Source organism: Corylus avellana, chromosome 6 (genome assembly GCF_965113065.1).
Source record: "Corylus avellana chromosome 6, dhCorAvel1.hap1.2, whole genome shotgun sequence".
Lineage (NCBI taxonomy): Eukaryota > Viridiplantae > Streptophyta > Magnoliopsida > Fagales > Betulaceae > Corylus > Corylus avellana.
In genome coordinates, this window is record NC_142495.1 from 18474708 (window position 1) to 18489576 (window position 14869).

The 14869-nt window shown below is 36.9% G+C and overlaps 3 protein-coding genes across 4 annotated transcripts; 1 reads left to right on the forward strand and 2 right to left on the reverse strand.

Annotated features, from left to right (window-relative positions):
* Window positions 1-808: 808 nt before the first annotated feature.
* LOC132187954 (retrovirus-related Pol polyprotein from transposon RE1) lies at window positions 809-1459 on the reverse strand. The gene has a single exon (XM_059602378.1). It carries the CDS (start codon window positions 1457-1459, stop codon window positions 809-811), a length of 651 nt encoding a protein of 216 aa, XP_059458361.1.
* Window positions 1460-4298: 2839 nt separating this feature from the next.
* Window positions 4299-8436, reverse strand: LOC148584974 (uncharacterized). Of its 2 annotated transcripts, none has more exons than XM_088517119.1 (2): window positions 8154-8436; window positions 4299-4850 (listed from the first exon to the last, which is right to left on the reverse strand). In XM_088517119.1, exon 2 carries the CDS (start codon window positions 4825-4827, stop codon window positions 4543-4545), a length of 285 nt encoding a protein of 94 aa, XP_088373245.1. In that variant the 5' UTR covers window positions 4828-4850; window positions 8154-8436; the 3' UTR covers window positions 4299-4542. The 2 variants fall into 2 exon arrangements, with proteins under 2 accessions (XP_088373245.1, XP_088373244.1); XM_088517118.1 differs by having other exon boundaries at window positions 8158-8433.
* A 2028-nt stretch (window positions 8437-10464) lies between these two features.
* LOC148584975 (uncharacterized) lies at window positions 10465-14869 on the forward strand. The gene is made up of 6 exons (XM_088517615.1): window positions 10465-11455; window positions 11613-11885; window positions 12570-12709; window positions 12892-13369; window positions 13998-14605; window positions 14801-14869. The coding sequence occupies exons 1-6, from the start codon at window positions 10465-10467 to the stop codon at window positions 14867-14869; spliced, it is 2559 nt and encodes an 852-aa protein (XP_088373741.1).

Below are 14869 nucleotides of genomic sequence, written 5' to 3' on the forward strand. Positions count from 1 at the left end.
CCGAAGTGGATACAAGCCATTTTCACTCCTCCCCTCCAAGAGTATTGCATGGGTTAGTAGGTCCTTGATGTAATAATGAGATGAAGTTAGAATGAAGTAGCAACAATTATCATGGCATAATTTTTGTATAGAAAGTAAATTGGTAGATGCTTGTGGACAATGCAAGATATTATTTAATTCAAAAGAGGAATGAGAGGTTTGTAAAAGAGCTGAACTAGTGTTCTCAATTTGAAGTCCAGTGCCATTGCCTACTGCAACCTCCTCAGTCTGCTGGAATGGCTGCTGAATCTGCAGATTTTCAAGTTGGTTGGTTATGTGTGCATTGACTCCACTATCTGCCAGCCATTGCTCCTCATAGGCAGAGTTGGAGTGAGCAGCCATGGTTGCTAGTTGTCTAGGTGGATTTTTGCCTTGGAATGCATAGTCCATCCTGTGGAAGCAGTCAATTGCCAAGTGACTTGTTCTACCACAGATTTGACAGGGTGCTCTGGAGCCATGAGAGAAAGAATTTCTTGGCTGCAAAGGGCCTGAATGCATCTGCCTGTTCCCCTGATTGTTATGAAATTCTGGTCATTGAGTGTACTACTGCTGCTCATGGGTACCTTGAGGAGGGCCTCCATTGAATTGTTGAGATCCACGGTTGGATTGTTGAAAGTATGGTCTAGAGGATGAAAAACCATTACTTGGTCTAGGTGTGAAACCTCTTGGTGAAAACCTGGATTGGAAAGGTGGTCTGCCTTTTGATAGTTGGGGATGTATAGGTCTTTTGAGTAGTGAGGGCAAAGGTGGAGCTATCTACTACTTGTTGTTACTGCTGCTGCTGTTGTTGTTTGAGGAGCATTTCATGGCTGAGGAGTTCATCTTGGAAGTCTTCAAAACTGATCTCATTTGCTCTGGTGTGAAATGAGTAGGTTGTGATGAAATGAGTGAAGGAAGGGTTCAATCCATTTAGGATTGAGGAGATGAGTTCTTCATCTGGTATAGGATTACCTACTGCATTTAGCTGATCTTCCAGGACTTTAGCAGATTGCATATAGTCTGCACACGCCTTTGGACCTTGGGAGAGACCCTGCAGTTGCTTTTTCAAGTGGGAGATTCTAGATTTGGACTTTGAGGCAAACTTGGTGGCCAAGGCAGTCCAAGCCTGGTGTGAGGTGTTCAGCCCATACACTGTGGCTAGAACCTTTTCTGAGAGAGATGCTGTAATTATGCTAAGAAGGTATTGATCCTTCTTGTTCCAGGTAGGGAATTCTGGATTGGGAATTTCTTTCCCTGCTTCATCAGTGATTGTCTTTGGAGGGCATGATTCTGACTCATCCACAAATCCCATTAGATCATGGGTTCGAAGTATAGGATTGATTTGTGTCAACCAGCTTGTATAGTTTCCAGACTCAAGTTTTATGAGTAAATTCTGGGTGGTGTTTGGTGGGATAAACGAAGGAATACTTGAGCTTGCCATTGATAAAAGAGAGAACTGTTTGGAAGGAATATGGCATTGGCCTGTTATGGCTTTGATACTATGAAAAACTTTGAGAAGGTTTATTCAAAGTTGATAATTTTACAAGTACAATACAATTGTATATATATACTAGAACTTGACCTAATGCAGAACATAATCAAAAATATTACAAGGATTCTATACTAAACAAATCTACTAGCATCTTTTCTTGGTGTCCAAGTTATTGCCTAATTGTGCAACTTGCCCTCTAGAACATATTAGATCACAGGTTGTATCCTTGAGGAAATCTTCTCTGCGTGCTATCATAAGTGGATTCCAGACATCTTTCCATATTGGTTCAGATTTACTGCAGCTACGGGATTGACTTGCGCTCGATCGCAATCGGGCTTGATTCTCGACTTTTGCTTCTATTAATGCGATCGATGCTGCACTCGATCTTGCGATCGATCGCACTTGGACTTGATTCTGGACTTCCGCTTCTGTTAGTGCAATCGATGCTGCACTCGATCCTGCGATCGAGCGCACTTGATCTGCACTCAAGCTCTTGATAGCTTGATGTACTTTAACAAATAAGATGAAAACATGCATTCTACTAATACTATAAAATGTAAAACTTAACAAAAGAATATCAGAATCTAATCAAATCAAGTTAATCTCAAGTCGATATATATATATATATTACTTATCAACAAGACAAGGCCTCAGCTTTAGCTTTCATGTCAACTTAAACAACCCTAAAATAACAGTCACAAAATATTAATGTGCGTTTAGAAATTCTAGTGTATATATATATATATATATATATATATATATATATATATATTACTTATCAACAAGACAAGGCCTCAGCTTTAGCTTCCATGTCAACTTAAACAATCCTAAAATAACAGTCACAAAATATTAATGTGCCTTTAGAAATTCTAATTACACTAAGCAAAGCTCAACCAAATAAAACCAATTAATGAAAAATGCTTTCACCAAAGGCAAAGAAATCCCATCTAATGTATTCATTAAAGCAGCAAACACCAGCACTAATCTGGCAATCTCAATGCATCAAATCTACAAAACTAAAAAAAAATCAAACCTACCCAAACCCAAATTAAAATCAATCCAAAAATAATAAACAAAGTATCAACTAAGTAAAGTCACTTAGTAAAATGAAAATAAGTTAAATAACCCACATAAAGGGCAACACCGATTATACAAATATAATAGAGAGAAAACATAAAGATAGTGATCAATATGGATAAACATAAACACGGTTACACAATAATTTCTATGATCTACTTCAAACATGGATTATCTTCAATTCCTTAAATTTGCTTCCTTCAATAATCCAACAAATCAAAACATAAATATGGTGAATCGCTATTAGTGATTAATATTAAAGAGTAAGAAATAAAAATAAAGTAAGAAAACAATACGATGCAAAAAACTTACCAAATCCTTTCAACAAAACATCACTCCGCAAAGTTCATCTATCAAGCCTTAATTGGCGTCAAATGTGAGGGAATTAGACAGAATTTTTACCACAATAAAATTTTTAAAGAATTAGTAAAAATAATTTAATCAAATGTGAACAAATTTGAAATTAACAAAATTTAATAATAAACACAGCCAACCAAATTTGATTTACGGACAGCCACAATAAAATTGGAGCGACTTAGTAGTGATTCATACTGATTTTTCTACAAGGTCTCACGTATTAACTAATAGGACAAAAAGGATACAACCCCAAAAACAAAATTTAATTAGACCATCCATGAAGTTAAAATGCATCAGCCATCATACCCATCACACCCAGATCTAAGCTACACAAACTAAACTCCTTTTCACAATAAAAAAAATCAACTATTACTCCATCAAAATCAAAATCCAAGCAACAACAAAAATCAAACTGAAGTTTGATTGAAACCCAAATCATTGTCAATGGATCTATCCAACCCAAATGTTATAACTTTATTAATGAGCCACAGATCCATTATAACAAGAGCAACAATCATATCTGAAGACTTGAAAAGCAAAAAACAAAGCAGGGAGACAATGAATGAAATAGATCTGAGAAACCCAGTAACAAAAGATAGGGATCTGAAGGAAAATAACCAAAAAATTATAGTCAATGTCAAGAAAATTGGAGTGACTTGGTTGGGAGCACCACCACATGCATAGATGGTAGACCCAAACTTGCCCTCTCCTTGAATATTCCCAAAAGGAAAATAACCAACCAACGAAATTCTATAGTCTAAAGATTACTTGTGAGGCTGCGACTCTGCGAGAGAGAGAGAGGGGCGTCAGTGTGCGACGGTGCAAGAGAGTGAGAGAGGAGACTTGAGAAAGCAGATAGGCGTGCGATGGTGCAAAGGGACTTGAGGGAGTTAGGTTAGGGGAAAAGAGAGCTTAGAGTTAGAGAGGTTTATATATTGAAACCAAAATGATGTCGTTTTGGTTTCAATAAAAAAACCCTTATTAGTCATTTCGGTTTTCCGATAATAAAATATTAACCGACCAATAAGCTAATCGGTATAAAATTTTTAATTGATTACCGACCGATAACTATCGGTTGCAGTTAATATCAGTTCGGTTAAATTCGGTAAGCAGTCGGTAATCGGTAACCGGTTAATTTGCCCACCCCTAGTTACACCCATTTGACATTGATTCGCGTGATGTTTTAAGTGGTTTTTTTTTTTATGTTAACCACTTAAAAACAAAAAATAATAATTTAAAAAAAAAAAGAAAAAAAAAAGAAGAACTTAGAATTGTAAAACAAGTGGGAAGAGTGCATTTGTCAAGCTACTCATCCGCACAATGAATCCATAGGATTGTCACCAACAAGATGGCAGATATTCTTCAAAGAACATAACATTAGCTTCTTGAAAACAAAATAACAACATCAAGGCTGTTACATATAGACTCCAAATGAAAATTTTGCTACATTTCTTGTATATAAGAAGACTCGAGGCCATCGGGTTCAAAAACAGCACACAGCCTATTATACCTTAATTGTATATTTAAATACAATCTCCTTAGAATTAAAGAGAAATAATGGAGGAAATTTTTTCCAATTATGAATTGTCATCCATATGTCAAAGGATTTTCAGTTTCCCCTTGGCCACAGAATCCTTGGCATGCTCCAATCGACACAATGCTTTTTGAGCCCCAGACAACCCGGAACATGACCCGCTACCCTCTAAAGTGACAGCAAAGTAGAGATAAATAGTGCATAGGAATCCCAGGAGAACTAGAGCTGTTAAAAGGAATCGGTGCCTTTGGAGGAGTGTTGACCAGCTTAATGAATCATCCCGTGAGAATTGCTTCCTGAATGACGGTGACCGACGATGAGGAGAAGCTAGAATGCTGTCAAGAACCATGGCTTATACACTACGCAGCCAACCTGAAAGTTGTGTTCAAGATGACAGGTAAAAACGCAACGCTAACACTTACGAAGTAAAATATGAAAAGGGTTTATTTCTAGCTTTTTGAGAATTATTTATAATTGAAAGGGTGTAAATACATATATACATGAACATATGTAATGATATATATAAGTACAGAACTGTTAAATATTACACGATGATTATGAGACTGACTGTAAAATAGTCACTATAAGCAGAAGCATTAAACTTTTTTATGACAAGAAACAAGGCAACAAGCAATTTAAAAGAAAAAATGTTACACGCTAATAAACTGTACTGTTACCATGAGAACAACAATGACAAAGGGTGATCACTTGTTTAAAATAGAAAATGAAAGGGTTAATATCAGCATCATAATAGATGCATGAAAAGGCTCCGAAGTGAGTGTTAATAGCCAAGTAACAAATGACGCTCAGAAAGGGAGTACGAAAAAATTCCAAGAGGTATTGGAAGGGTCATTATAGAGACATTGCTGTATGCAGCAGAAATGGAACTGTTGGAAAAACGTGTAGTGGCTATTGAAGTCTAAAAGAGAAATGTTATACAAGTATCATTGTAGCAGTATAAATAGGACACTTGGCAAAACAGTTAATTAATAACTCCGGAAATCAAGGCCACAGGATCCTTTGAACTGGAGAATATCCAATTAGTTATAGTAAAGGGGTATTTTTGTCTTTTCACTTTTTGAGTGGACAAAAATACCTCTCCACTATAATTAACTTGATATTTTCCAGTTTAAATGAAATGGAGTGGATCCTAATTCACACAAGTGGCCACACCCACCTAACTGTGAACGAGATCAGGGCTAAGTATCGTAGCTACATGTCATTTTCTCTCAGCACCTCACAAGCGCCTAGAATTTTAAAGAAGCAAGGATGAAAACTATAAATCAATCATGGAACCCCGTATGGAAAGATAAAAGTCATACACCATATGGAGGCATTATTTTCGCATACATCTAAATGGGACACCCCCCCCCCCCCCCCCCCCCCCCCAAAAAAAAAAAAAAAAAACAAACAAAAGATAATGCATAACAGAGAGAAATATCGTGTATGAATCTTGAGTAAAGTGCAAGTGTACAAAAAAGATCCACCATAAGATTTCAGACATTACAGATAATACCAAAGGAGTCTTCATTATTTATCTTCTTTTGTTATTTGTAAAAACTCCCTAGAAGCAATATTTCACATGTTCAAGCCTTAGATGCACAATAAACTAACTCAGCATTATTCTGTGACCTATCACAAACAAATGAAGACCAGTGAAATCGTATCTTATTCAAATACCCAGTAAAGTTAGAAGAGAAAGATATCTGGGGTTATTATCAATGGTCCAGTACAACTTGGGCACTAGTGACCCAAAACAGCGACCAGAAAACAATACGATTCCTGGGGATAGAAACAGTTCTTTTTTTTTTTTTTTTTCGGTATGCCAATTCCATTAGACAGTACACCCCGATGCTAAGCAATCATTCACAATAAAGTTGCTCATACAGAGTTCAACAGTCACTCTAAGGAAGACAAGAGTTATCTTTCATTAATATGCAACTTTCACTGGGATGGAGAAATGTTTCTTCAAGTGAATAAGCAGGAAAATGCTAAAAATAATTGCACAAGATCTAAGAGATTGGTGTTGTCAAACACAAGTTCTTAATTTGAAGAACTACTATTAAAAACTGTTTAATCTGTATTATTATGAATAAATTTGAACTTTTTAAATATTTATATAAGAAAATAATTGCACACAGCCCTACGGAAACACAATCTAACTTCTCTGCCTAGTTCATACATACCTTGAATAACTGTAAAACTATTCCTTACCAGTAAAAGGCCAACTTTCCAGAAAATGTCAAACAAAGTGAAGATTACATCCCTCAATTTATAATGCAGCATGCAGTGAAAAACCCTGACAAGCACTTTTACTCAACTCAACTAAAGAAAAGAGTAGTAAAAATATTTTAAAAGGATATAAGCCAGGTGGGATTTCTCAGGACTTGCTTGGAACATATCAATGTCTTCTAATTCACCATACTTTTCATAACAATAAATTGGTCCTTTAAATATAGTACATTTACTAGCTATATATTGCCAATTAGTGAGAAAATAGCAAACCATGTAACCTAGATTTGAAGCAAAAGCAAGGGTGCTGCAGCATAATTGCCTACTGACACTCTAAGGTGGTTAATAAATCCAAATTACAAAAGCGAATCCGATAGGTAATCAACCACTTACAATAAATTTGATATTAAGGTCGAACCTTCAATAAAGATATCACACAACTAATCCATTGGGAAACCAACAACGGATAGCATGACCTTTCATCTCTATATGGATAGCTTACCTCCTTGTCTATAACAAGTTTACCATTTATAAGTTTATCATTATTTCATCATCTTCTAGTTCATAACATGATGGATTGTATGTTACCTTCCCAGATTCTGTACCAACTACAGTCACCCCGCATTTGCATTCTCTGGATGTCAGGTAAGAACATCATAGCATCCTCCATGACTATTTGTACACATTTTGGGTGAAAAAATAAATAAAAGCTAATGGTGATGTAATTGGAAATTCCATCAAAGAATGATCCATTCTCCAACGAGAAAAGGTTACGTCTAAGAAATCCTCCACATCAGTATCGACCTATTCAGATAGGATGAAATATACACGCATAATTATTTTGCACAGCGATTAAAACTGCATATTGTGCAAACCATGACATTCATTCATCAATATTGATTCCGATAACATAAGCCAATCAGGCATAATTTGAGGGACCTTAATCTAGGCAAATCATCCTATCCCTTGCTTTAATATTAAGCGAAAAGGTCACCATCAATTATCTTTTCGCATTTAGTTTTATTTATTAGTTTTACATCTGATTCACAAGTATTAGTAATAAGCAAAGCAAGAACATTGACCTTGTACCTAAGAAGTTTCCCAAATCCGGATTCTAGATCTGTCTCCTCGCCTAAATCACAGTCCTAAAGTTATGCCAAAACTCACGTGAAAATACATCATACCCATATTAACACACCTACAATAAGACATCTTATCTCTGTATCTCACACTCACGCACACGCACACACCTGTCATTTTCCATATCAACAGCATATATTATAAAACCCACCTCCAACATTCATCAACAATCAAAACCCAGCATCAAAAACCAAGAAGTATGCTCAAAACATGAACAGAAATGCACATATATCAACCCAGCAGCTCAGATCTGAAACCCATAAAAGAAAAAGAAATTAATAAAGAAAAAAGAGAGAGAGAGACCTACCCTCGAAGAAAAATGGAAAATGAGATCGTTGCGGTCCTTGCGGAGCTAACGCTTTTTGTTAGCTTTACACTACGCTTCTTTCTTCTTTTTCTTTATTTGTTTTTGGGGTTCTTCCTTCTGGGTTGGCTACGCGATCTCCTTATGTCTCGGCTTCAAGGTGAAAAGATGCCGGGGCGAACCATCCACGCGGTTACCGCAAATAGCCTACCTGACATAGAGAGGGATAAGTGATGTGGATTCGCGTGTGATCCGGGGAAGACTTGTAAACTATGCTTTCTCAATTAATAAATACACTCTCTTCTTGCTTCATAGGTTGTCGTATTTATTTTATATTTATATTTATTTATTTATTTTTTGCACTTAATTTTGTTTAAAATTTTAATAAACGACCCTTGAACAATTTCAAAGCCTGGAATGGTTGTTGACTTCTTTCTGCGTCTAACAAAAGATTGATTTATTAGGTAGGGTGTAAAAGGACCCTATTACGTTTGAGAGTTTGGGTAGGCTCTACTTGTTATAGTAAGTCTCTAAGCAAATAGTCGAGTTTGAATCATATCTACTCGGACCGACTCTCACACGAAGTTGCCTTATTGCAATAGGGCAGTCTCATTGCATGGATCTTCTTATAATTATTTTTGAAGTTATCCTCTTTGAACTTGCTTTTAAATTGCAATTGACCTAACAGATTATTAGTTTCTTTCACTTAGCCTCATGTTGTTAGCGCTTTGTGATAACTTGGACACATCAAGTGACCCACATGTGACATGAAATATCCCATATTTGAAGATCACTTGATTGGAAGGCTCAGTCGGATCTCAACTGAATGAGTATCATATTTAAAGATCAAATGAAGCTAGGGCTATAAACAAGCCGAGCTCGGGCGAGTTGGAGGTGTCCAAGATCGGCTCGCATGTACTATGCAAAAGCTTGAGCTCGGCTCAAGCTCGTGACGAGCCCTAAAGGGTGGGCTCGGCTTGGCTCGCTAACATTAAAATCTTGTGCGAAATTGAGCTCGAGCTTGTCCACAATCCGAGCCGCGTGTCTTATCAAGCACTCGGCTCGTTTAAATTAAAAAAAAAAAAAAAAAAAAAAAAAAAAAAAAAAAAAAGTTGAAAATGGAGGAAAAAAATTCATGAAATTAAGTTCTTAAAAATCCAATTCCAAATTTTAAAACTGAGTTTCACAGTTGGAATTTAGAAATAAAAACAATCAAAAACTAAATACAATTAACCAAATGCCATTAGCCCCATCCATTACAAAAAGTAAAACCAAACAAATTTACAATTACACTTTCTTTTATCATTCACTTAACCCTTCTAAACAATTATAATTTACAAATACAATCTTATAAATTAAAAATCAATTTGCTGTAAAAGTGCAAGTTAACATATTCACTTCATATTGAGTCACTAAACAATTACAACTTACAAATATAATTTTATAAATTCAAGGCTTCAAGCCTTCAATTTATGGACCGAAAAATCCAAGGCATTTCCAATGATGGTATTGGTACATCACAACCACTGTAGTCTACACCAGTTACAATTAGAAATTACAAATTAAAATTTAAAAATTACAAATTACAAATCACAAATCAAATATAAAATATGCCAATACAACACGAGATTGAAACCTGTAAGCTACAAAAATCAAACAACTAATGCAGAAAATCGTGAATGTGTAGAGGAAACTCCATATAAAAATATAAAGTAGCAGCCATTTCCAACATTTTGTAACTTAGGTGTCACCTCACACAAATAATGGCATCCATGTCAAAAGCACCGCATCCAGAAATAAATCTCAAATTTTCTACATAGTGAAACATAATCCCAAATTTTCAATTGCAAAAGGAAAGTTATGTGAATATCTTAGATACTCTTGTAGAGAAAAGAGAAGCAAAAGAAGGGCTATCTCCTGAAATTCCGAAGATAGCGGATGAGTAAACTTGCCTTGAATTTGTCCTTTTCTTCTTGCAGCCTTCAAATCATTCATCAAATAATTTTTATACTCTTTCAATCCGTCAACTACATTAACCAAAACCAAAATGAGGTGAATGTTAGAACTTAGAAATAAAAAAATAAAAAATAAAAATTAAAGGAGGGTACAGCTTGGACCTCTACTGACATTGCAAAGGTTTCCTTGTCTGTTTTGAGGTAGTTTTTTGTTCTGCGTTTCTAATCTACATGCCCTACTATTCTCGCACGTGAAGGTGCGTGACTTCTTCGACGACTGTGTTTTCGGTGAAGGCTTGCTGGTGATTTCTGATTCTTATAATCCCTACTTGGTGGAGTGCTCAATTGGCATTTTATGGTTAAGCGAGCAAATAGGGGTTGTGGCGGGAAGAAGAATTTCAAGTTGCTTGTTAGTGAGGCTTCGGTTGATATAGGAGATACTTCACATGCTTTGGCTTGCGAAGCTGAATTGAGTGAAGCAGAGGAGAATTGTGAATCACAGGACTGCGAGGTTGTGATTTCGCAATTGGATGCACAGAGATTTGCTGGAAGTGTCTCTGTTGATGAATTGATTGTTAATGGTGAGGAGGTTGTTTCTGTTATTCCTGAGCTGGAGGTTCTGCGCAATTTTGGTTTCTCTGAGGCTAAAAAGGAGCTAGAAGTTGTTGCTCCTGTTGAGAAGTTGGATCAGAAGATTTTAGCACATGACTGGAGAAAATTGTTCTGCTCGGAGAAATCTCTACGTGCTTTGCATTACTTTGCTCCTTCTCATGAGGATGGAAAAGTTGTGGTGGCACCTCCTAAGGAAGGAATTTCGAAGTGGTCTCCATCTCTGGTAGGCCAATTTCTCGACAAACCTCTTCCATATTATATTGTTAAACGTAATGTGGAGACCTTGTGGGCTCAATATGGGAAGGCGGAGGTGTTTTTATTGGAAAATGGTTTGTACTTGTTTCGATTTGTTGATGCAAAGGTTCGAGATGAGATCATGGAGACAAAACTATGGCATATAGCAAATAAACCTCTGATTTTGAGGAAATGGACTCCAGGTATGCAATTATTACTTAAGATTTCATTAACTACTTTGCCTGTTTGGATCAAGCTACATAATCTTCCATTTGAGTATTGGAACTCTACTTGTCTGAGTTATGTGGCTAGTGGTGTTGGAAAGCCTCTCTGTGCTGATTATGTTACTAAAGAACAGCTTCACATTGGTTTTGCTAGGGTTCTGGTTGAGGTGAATGTAGATTCCGAGTTTCCTAAGGAGGTTGAAGTGGTGGGTGCTGATGGGAAGAGGATTGTGGTTGGTATTGAATACCCTTGGATTCCTGTTAAATGTAAGAAGTGTAAGTCCTTTGGTAATTTAACCTATACTTGCACAAAAATTGAGAAACAGGTTTGGGTTCCTGGAAGGTCTGAGCCTATTCAGCAGGAATTGTCTAAACCAAATGGTTCTGTGCCTAATAAAGCTAAGGAGGTTAAGATTGACCCTTGGTGCTGTAGTTAAAGATCAGTGGAATGAAGTCAGAAATTCTGCTAGGGGATCTCCTATTTCTAAACCTTTTGTTCGAGATAGTCAGAGGAATTGGACTAATTCTTTTCATATGTTGGCTAGAGCTAATGGCAAGTATGAATCAGGGGAGGTGAGAGGATCAGGAACTGTTTCTAACTCTCTTCAAAAATTAATTAAGCATGCTTTGAATGAGGAGAGTGCTAATCTCTTGCTAGCTAAAGGGAAAGGAATAATGGAGGAAGAGGAGGAGGTCTTGATGAGAGGTTTCTCTCCTACTACATGAACTTCCTGATTTGGAATGTGAGGGGTTTGAATCATCCCTCCAAACAATAAGAGGTGACGAGTATGATTAAGACTCCTAAGATTAGGTTAATTTGCCTTATTGAAACTAGGGTTAAGGTGCATAAAGCTGATAAAGTCAGATCCTGCATTGTTCCTAATTAGGGCTATGAATACAACTATGATCAGTATTTTTTGGGGAGGATTTGGATTTGTTGGAAGAAGTTAGATTTTGCTGTGACAATGCTTGATAAGAGTGCTCAGAGTATTAATTGTGTCATTAAATCCCTCAAGGACAATTTATGATGGTATCATTCTTTTATCTATGGGGATAACAAGGGTGTGGAAAGGAAGATGTTGTGGATTAATCTATCTTCTATGAAGAGTAGAGTAGAGTAGATAGTAATCCATGGATGTTATGTGGAGATTTTAATGTTGTTAGATCTTTAGGAGAGAAGTGGGGGTCTGATAAGTTGAATTCATATGAAGTTGAGTTTGGGAATGTTTAAATGATTTTGAGGTATTGGACCTCAATTTCAGTGGCTACTTTTATACTTGGACCAATAAGAGTGAGGAGCCTAGATTTGTAGCAAGAAAGCTTGATAGCGTATTGGCTAATGAGGTCTGGATGAGCTATTTTGGTAAGACTATTGTGGAATTCCTTCTAGGGGGCATCTCTGATCACTCTCCTGCTGTTATCTCAGTAGGTAGGTTGCAGAGTTTTGGTCCTAAGCCTTTTAAGTTTTTTAACTACTGGATGGAGCATAAGGACTTTTTGAGTTGGGTTAAGGAGGGATGGGATATCCAGGTGGATGGGTTTCCTATGTACTAGCTGTATGCTAAGCTTAAATCAGTGAAAGTTGTTTTAAAAAGACAGAACCAGTCTTGCTTTGGGAATTTGCAGAAGAGAGTTATGGAGGCTAGAGATAATCTTGATCTAGCTTAGAAGGATGTTATTGCTTCTTTGGTATGGCTGACTGTTTGCTTAAGGAGAGGGAGTGTCTTCATGCTTTTGTGTCTATCACAACAGCTGAGGAAGCTTTCTTAAAACAAAAATCAAGGAATCAATGGTTGCAGATAGGTGATCAAAATACTAGTTTCTTTCATCAATCCCTAAGGGTTCAAACTGCTAAGAACACTATCACCCATATGTGGAATGGACATGGAACTAGAGTGGAGGATGTTGAACAGATCAAGCAGGTGGCTGTGAAGCTTTATGAAAAGCTGTTAGGGTCCAACCAGATACAGTTTACTAAAGAGAAAGCATATAGGATTAGGTATCTCATTCCCGCTGCTATGTCTTCCAATAAAGTAGCTATGTTGGTGAGGGAGATTACTACTGAGGAGATAAGAGATACTTTGTTCCATATGCCTGCCACTAAAGCCCTTGGTCCTGATGGTTATACAATTGAGTTTTTTAAGGTTTCTTGGCCTGTAGTTGGAGAAGGGGTGGTGGCTGCTATAAAGGGTTTTTTTTTTTTGCCTTTAGTATGCTGCTAAAAGAAGTTAATGCTACTATCCTTACTCTGGTGCCTAAGAAGGTGAATCCTTCTGCTATGGGGGATTTTTGACCTATAGCTTGTTGCAATGTGTGTATAAATGTTTTACTAAGATCATCTCAAATAAGATGCTTCCTTTTTTGAGTGACTTGGTTAGCTGGAATCAATAAGCTTTTATCCATTCAGGAAGTATTTCAGAAAATGTCCTGTTGGCTCAGGAAATTGTTTGAGATTATCACAAAGATAAAGGGGACCCTAGGTGTATACTGAAGATTGACCTTATGAAGGCCTATGATTCTGTTAATTAGGATTTCATGTTACATACTCTCCATTGTTTTGGTTTTCCTGAGAAGTTCCTAAGGTGGATAAAGGAGTGTATTACATCTCCTAGGTTTTCTATTTGTTTGAATGGAACTCTGGTTGGTTATTTTGAGGGGAAGAAGGGGTTGAGGCAAAGGGATCCCTTATCTCTTTATCTTTTTGTGCTAGCTATGGAGGTGCTTACTAGAATTATGGCTAATCATACTAAAGATGGTTAAGGTTTTCAGTTTCACCCCAAGTGTTTGAAGTTAAAACTTACTCACTTGTGCTTTGCAGATGATCTCTTAATCTTTTCTACAGCTAGTTTGCATTCCATAAATCTCATTGAATCTGCTTTACTTGAGTTTGAAGAACTTTTTGGTTTGAAAGCTAATCCTTCCAAGAGTTCTTGCTTTTGTTCTGGTTGCTCGGATAGATTAAAGAATCTTCTGCTGGGTGAATTGCAGATGAATGTAGGGCAGCTTCCAGTAAGGTACCTGTGGGTTCCTCTCATCTCTACTAGACTGTCTTCAACAAATTGTGCGGCTTTGTTGGATAGAATTATAGGGCGCATTGAATCTTGGCTATCAAGGAATCTTTCCTATGCAGGTAGACTCCAATTACTATCCTCTGTTCTTTATAGTTTGCAAGTATATTGGACTGGAATTGTTATTCTCCCTAAGGCAATCATTAAGGCTATTGAGCGGAAATTCAATAGACTTCTTTGGAATGGGAAAGTTGAAGGGTCTGCTAAGGCTAAGGTTTCTTGGAAGGATTTGTGTTTTCCTAAAAGGGAAGGAGGTTTGGAGTTGAAAAGCTTGGAAGTTTGGAACCAGACTTCTATGCTTAGGCATGTCTGGAGTCTTTTTGCTAGGTCTGGTTCTATTTGGGTGACTTGGGTGAAGGTAAATTTGCTTAAAAGAAAGAGTTTCTGGAGTGTTGGCATTCCCCAAACTTGCTCTTGGAGTTGGAGGAAGATCTTAAAGTTAAGGGATATTACTAAGAGTTTTTTAAAGTTTGAAGTTGGTGATGGGAAGAATATTCATATGTGGCTGGATTCATGGCACCCTTTTGGTATTCTTTTGGATGTTTTTGGATAGAGGGTGGTTTATGATGCTCAGAGTAGTGTGAAGGCTAAACTTTCTTCGGTTATCCTTAATGGAGACTAG

Bases quoted from the DNA above. Each gene is read 5' to 3' on its own strand.
- LOC148584974 (XM_088517119.1), bottom strand. From the start codon at position 4,827: ATGGTTCTTGACAGCATTCTAGCTTCTCCTCATCGTCGGTCACCGTCA.
- LOC132187954 (XM_059602378.1), bottom strand. From the start codon at position 1,459: ATGGCAAGCTCAAGTATTCCTTCGTTTATCCCACCAAACACCACCCAG.
- LOC148584975 (XM_088517615.1), top strand. From the start codon at position 10,465: ATGGTTAAGCGAGCAAATAGGGGTTGTGGCGGGAAGAAGAATTTCAAG. The intron at 11,886-12,569 runs GTTTCTCTCCTA...AATTCCTTCTAG, and splicing joins GGAGGAGGTCTTGATGAGAG to GGGGCATCTCTGATCACTCT. The intron at 12,710-12,891 runs GTGGATGGGTTT...TGTTTGCTTAAG, and splicing joins AGGAGGGATGGGATATCCAG to GAGAGGGAGTGTCTTCATGC.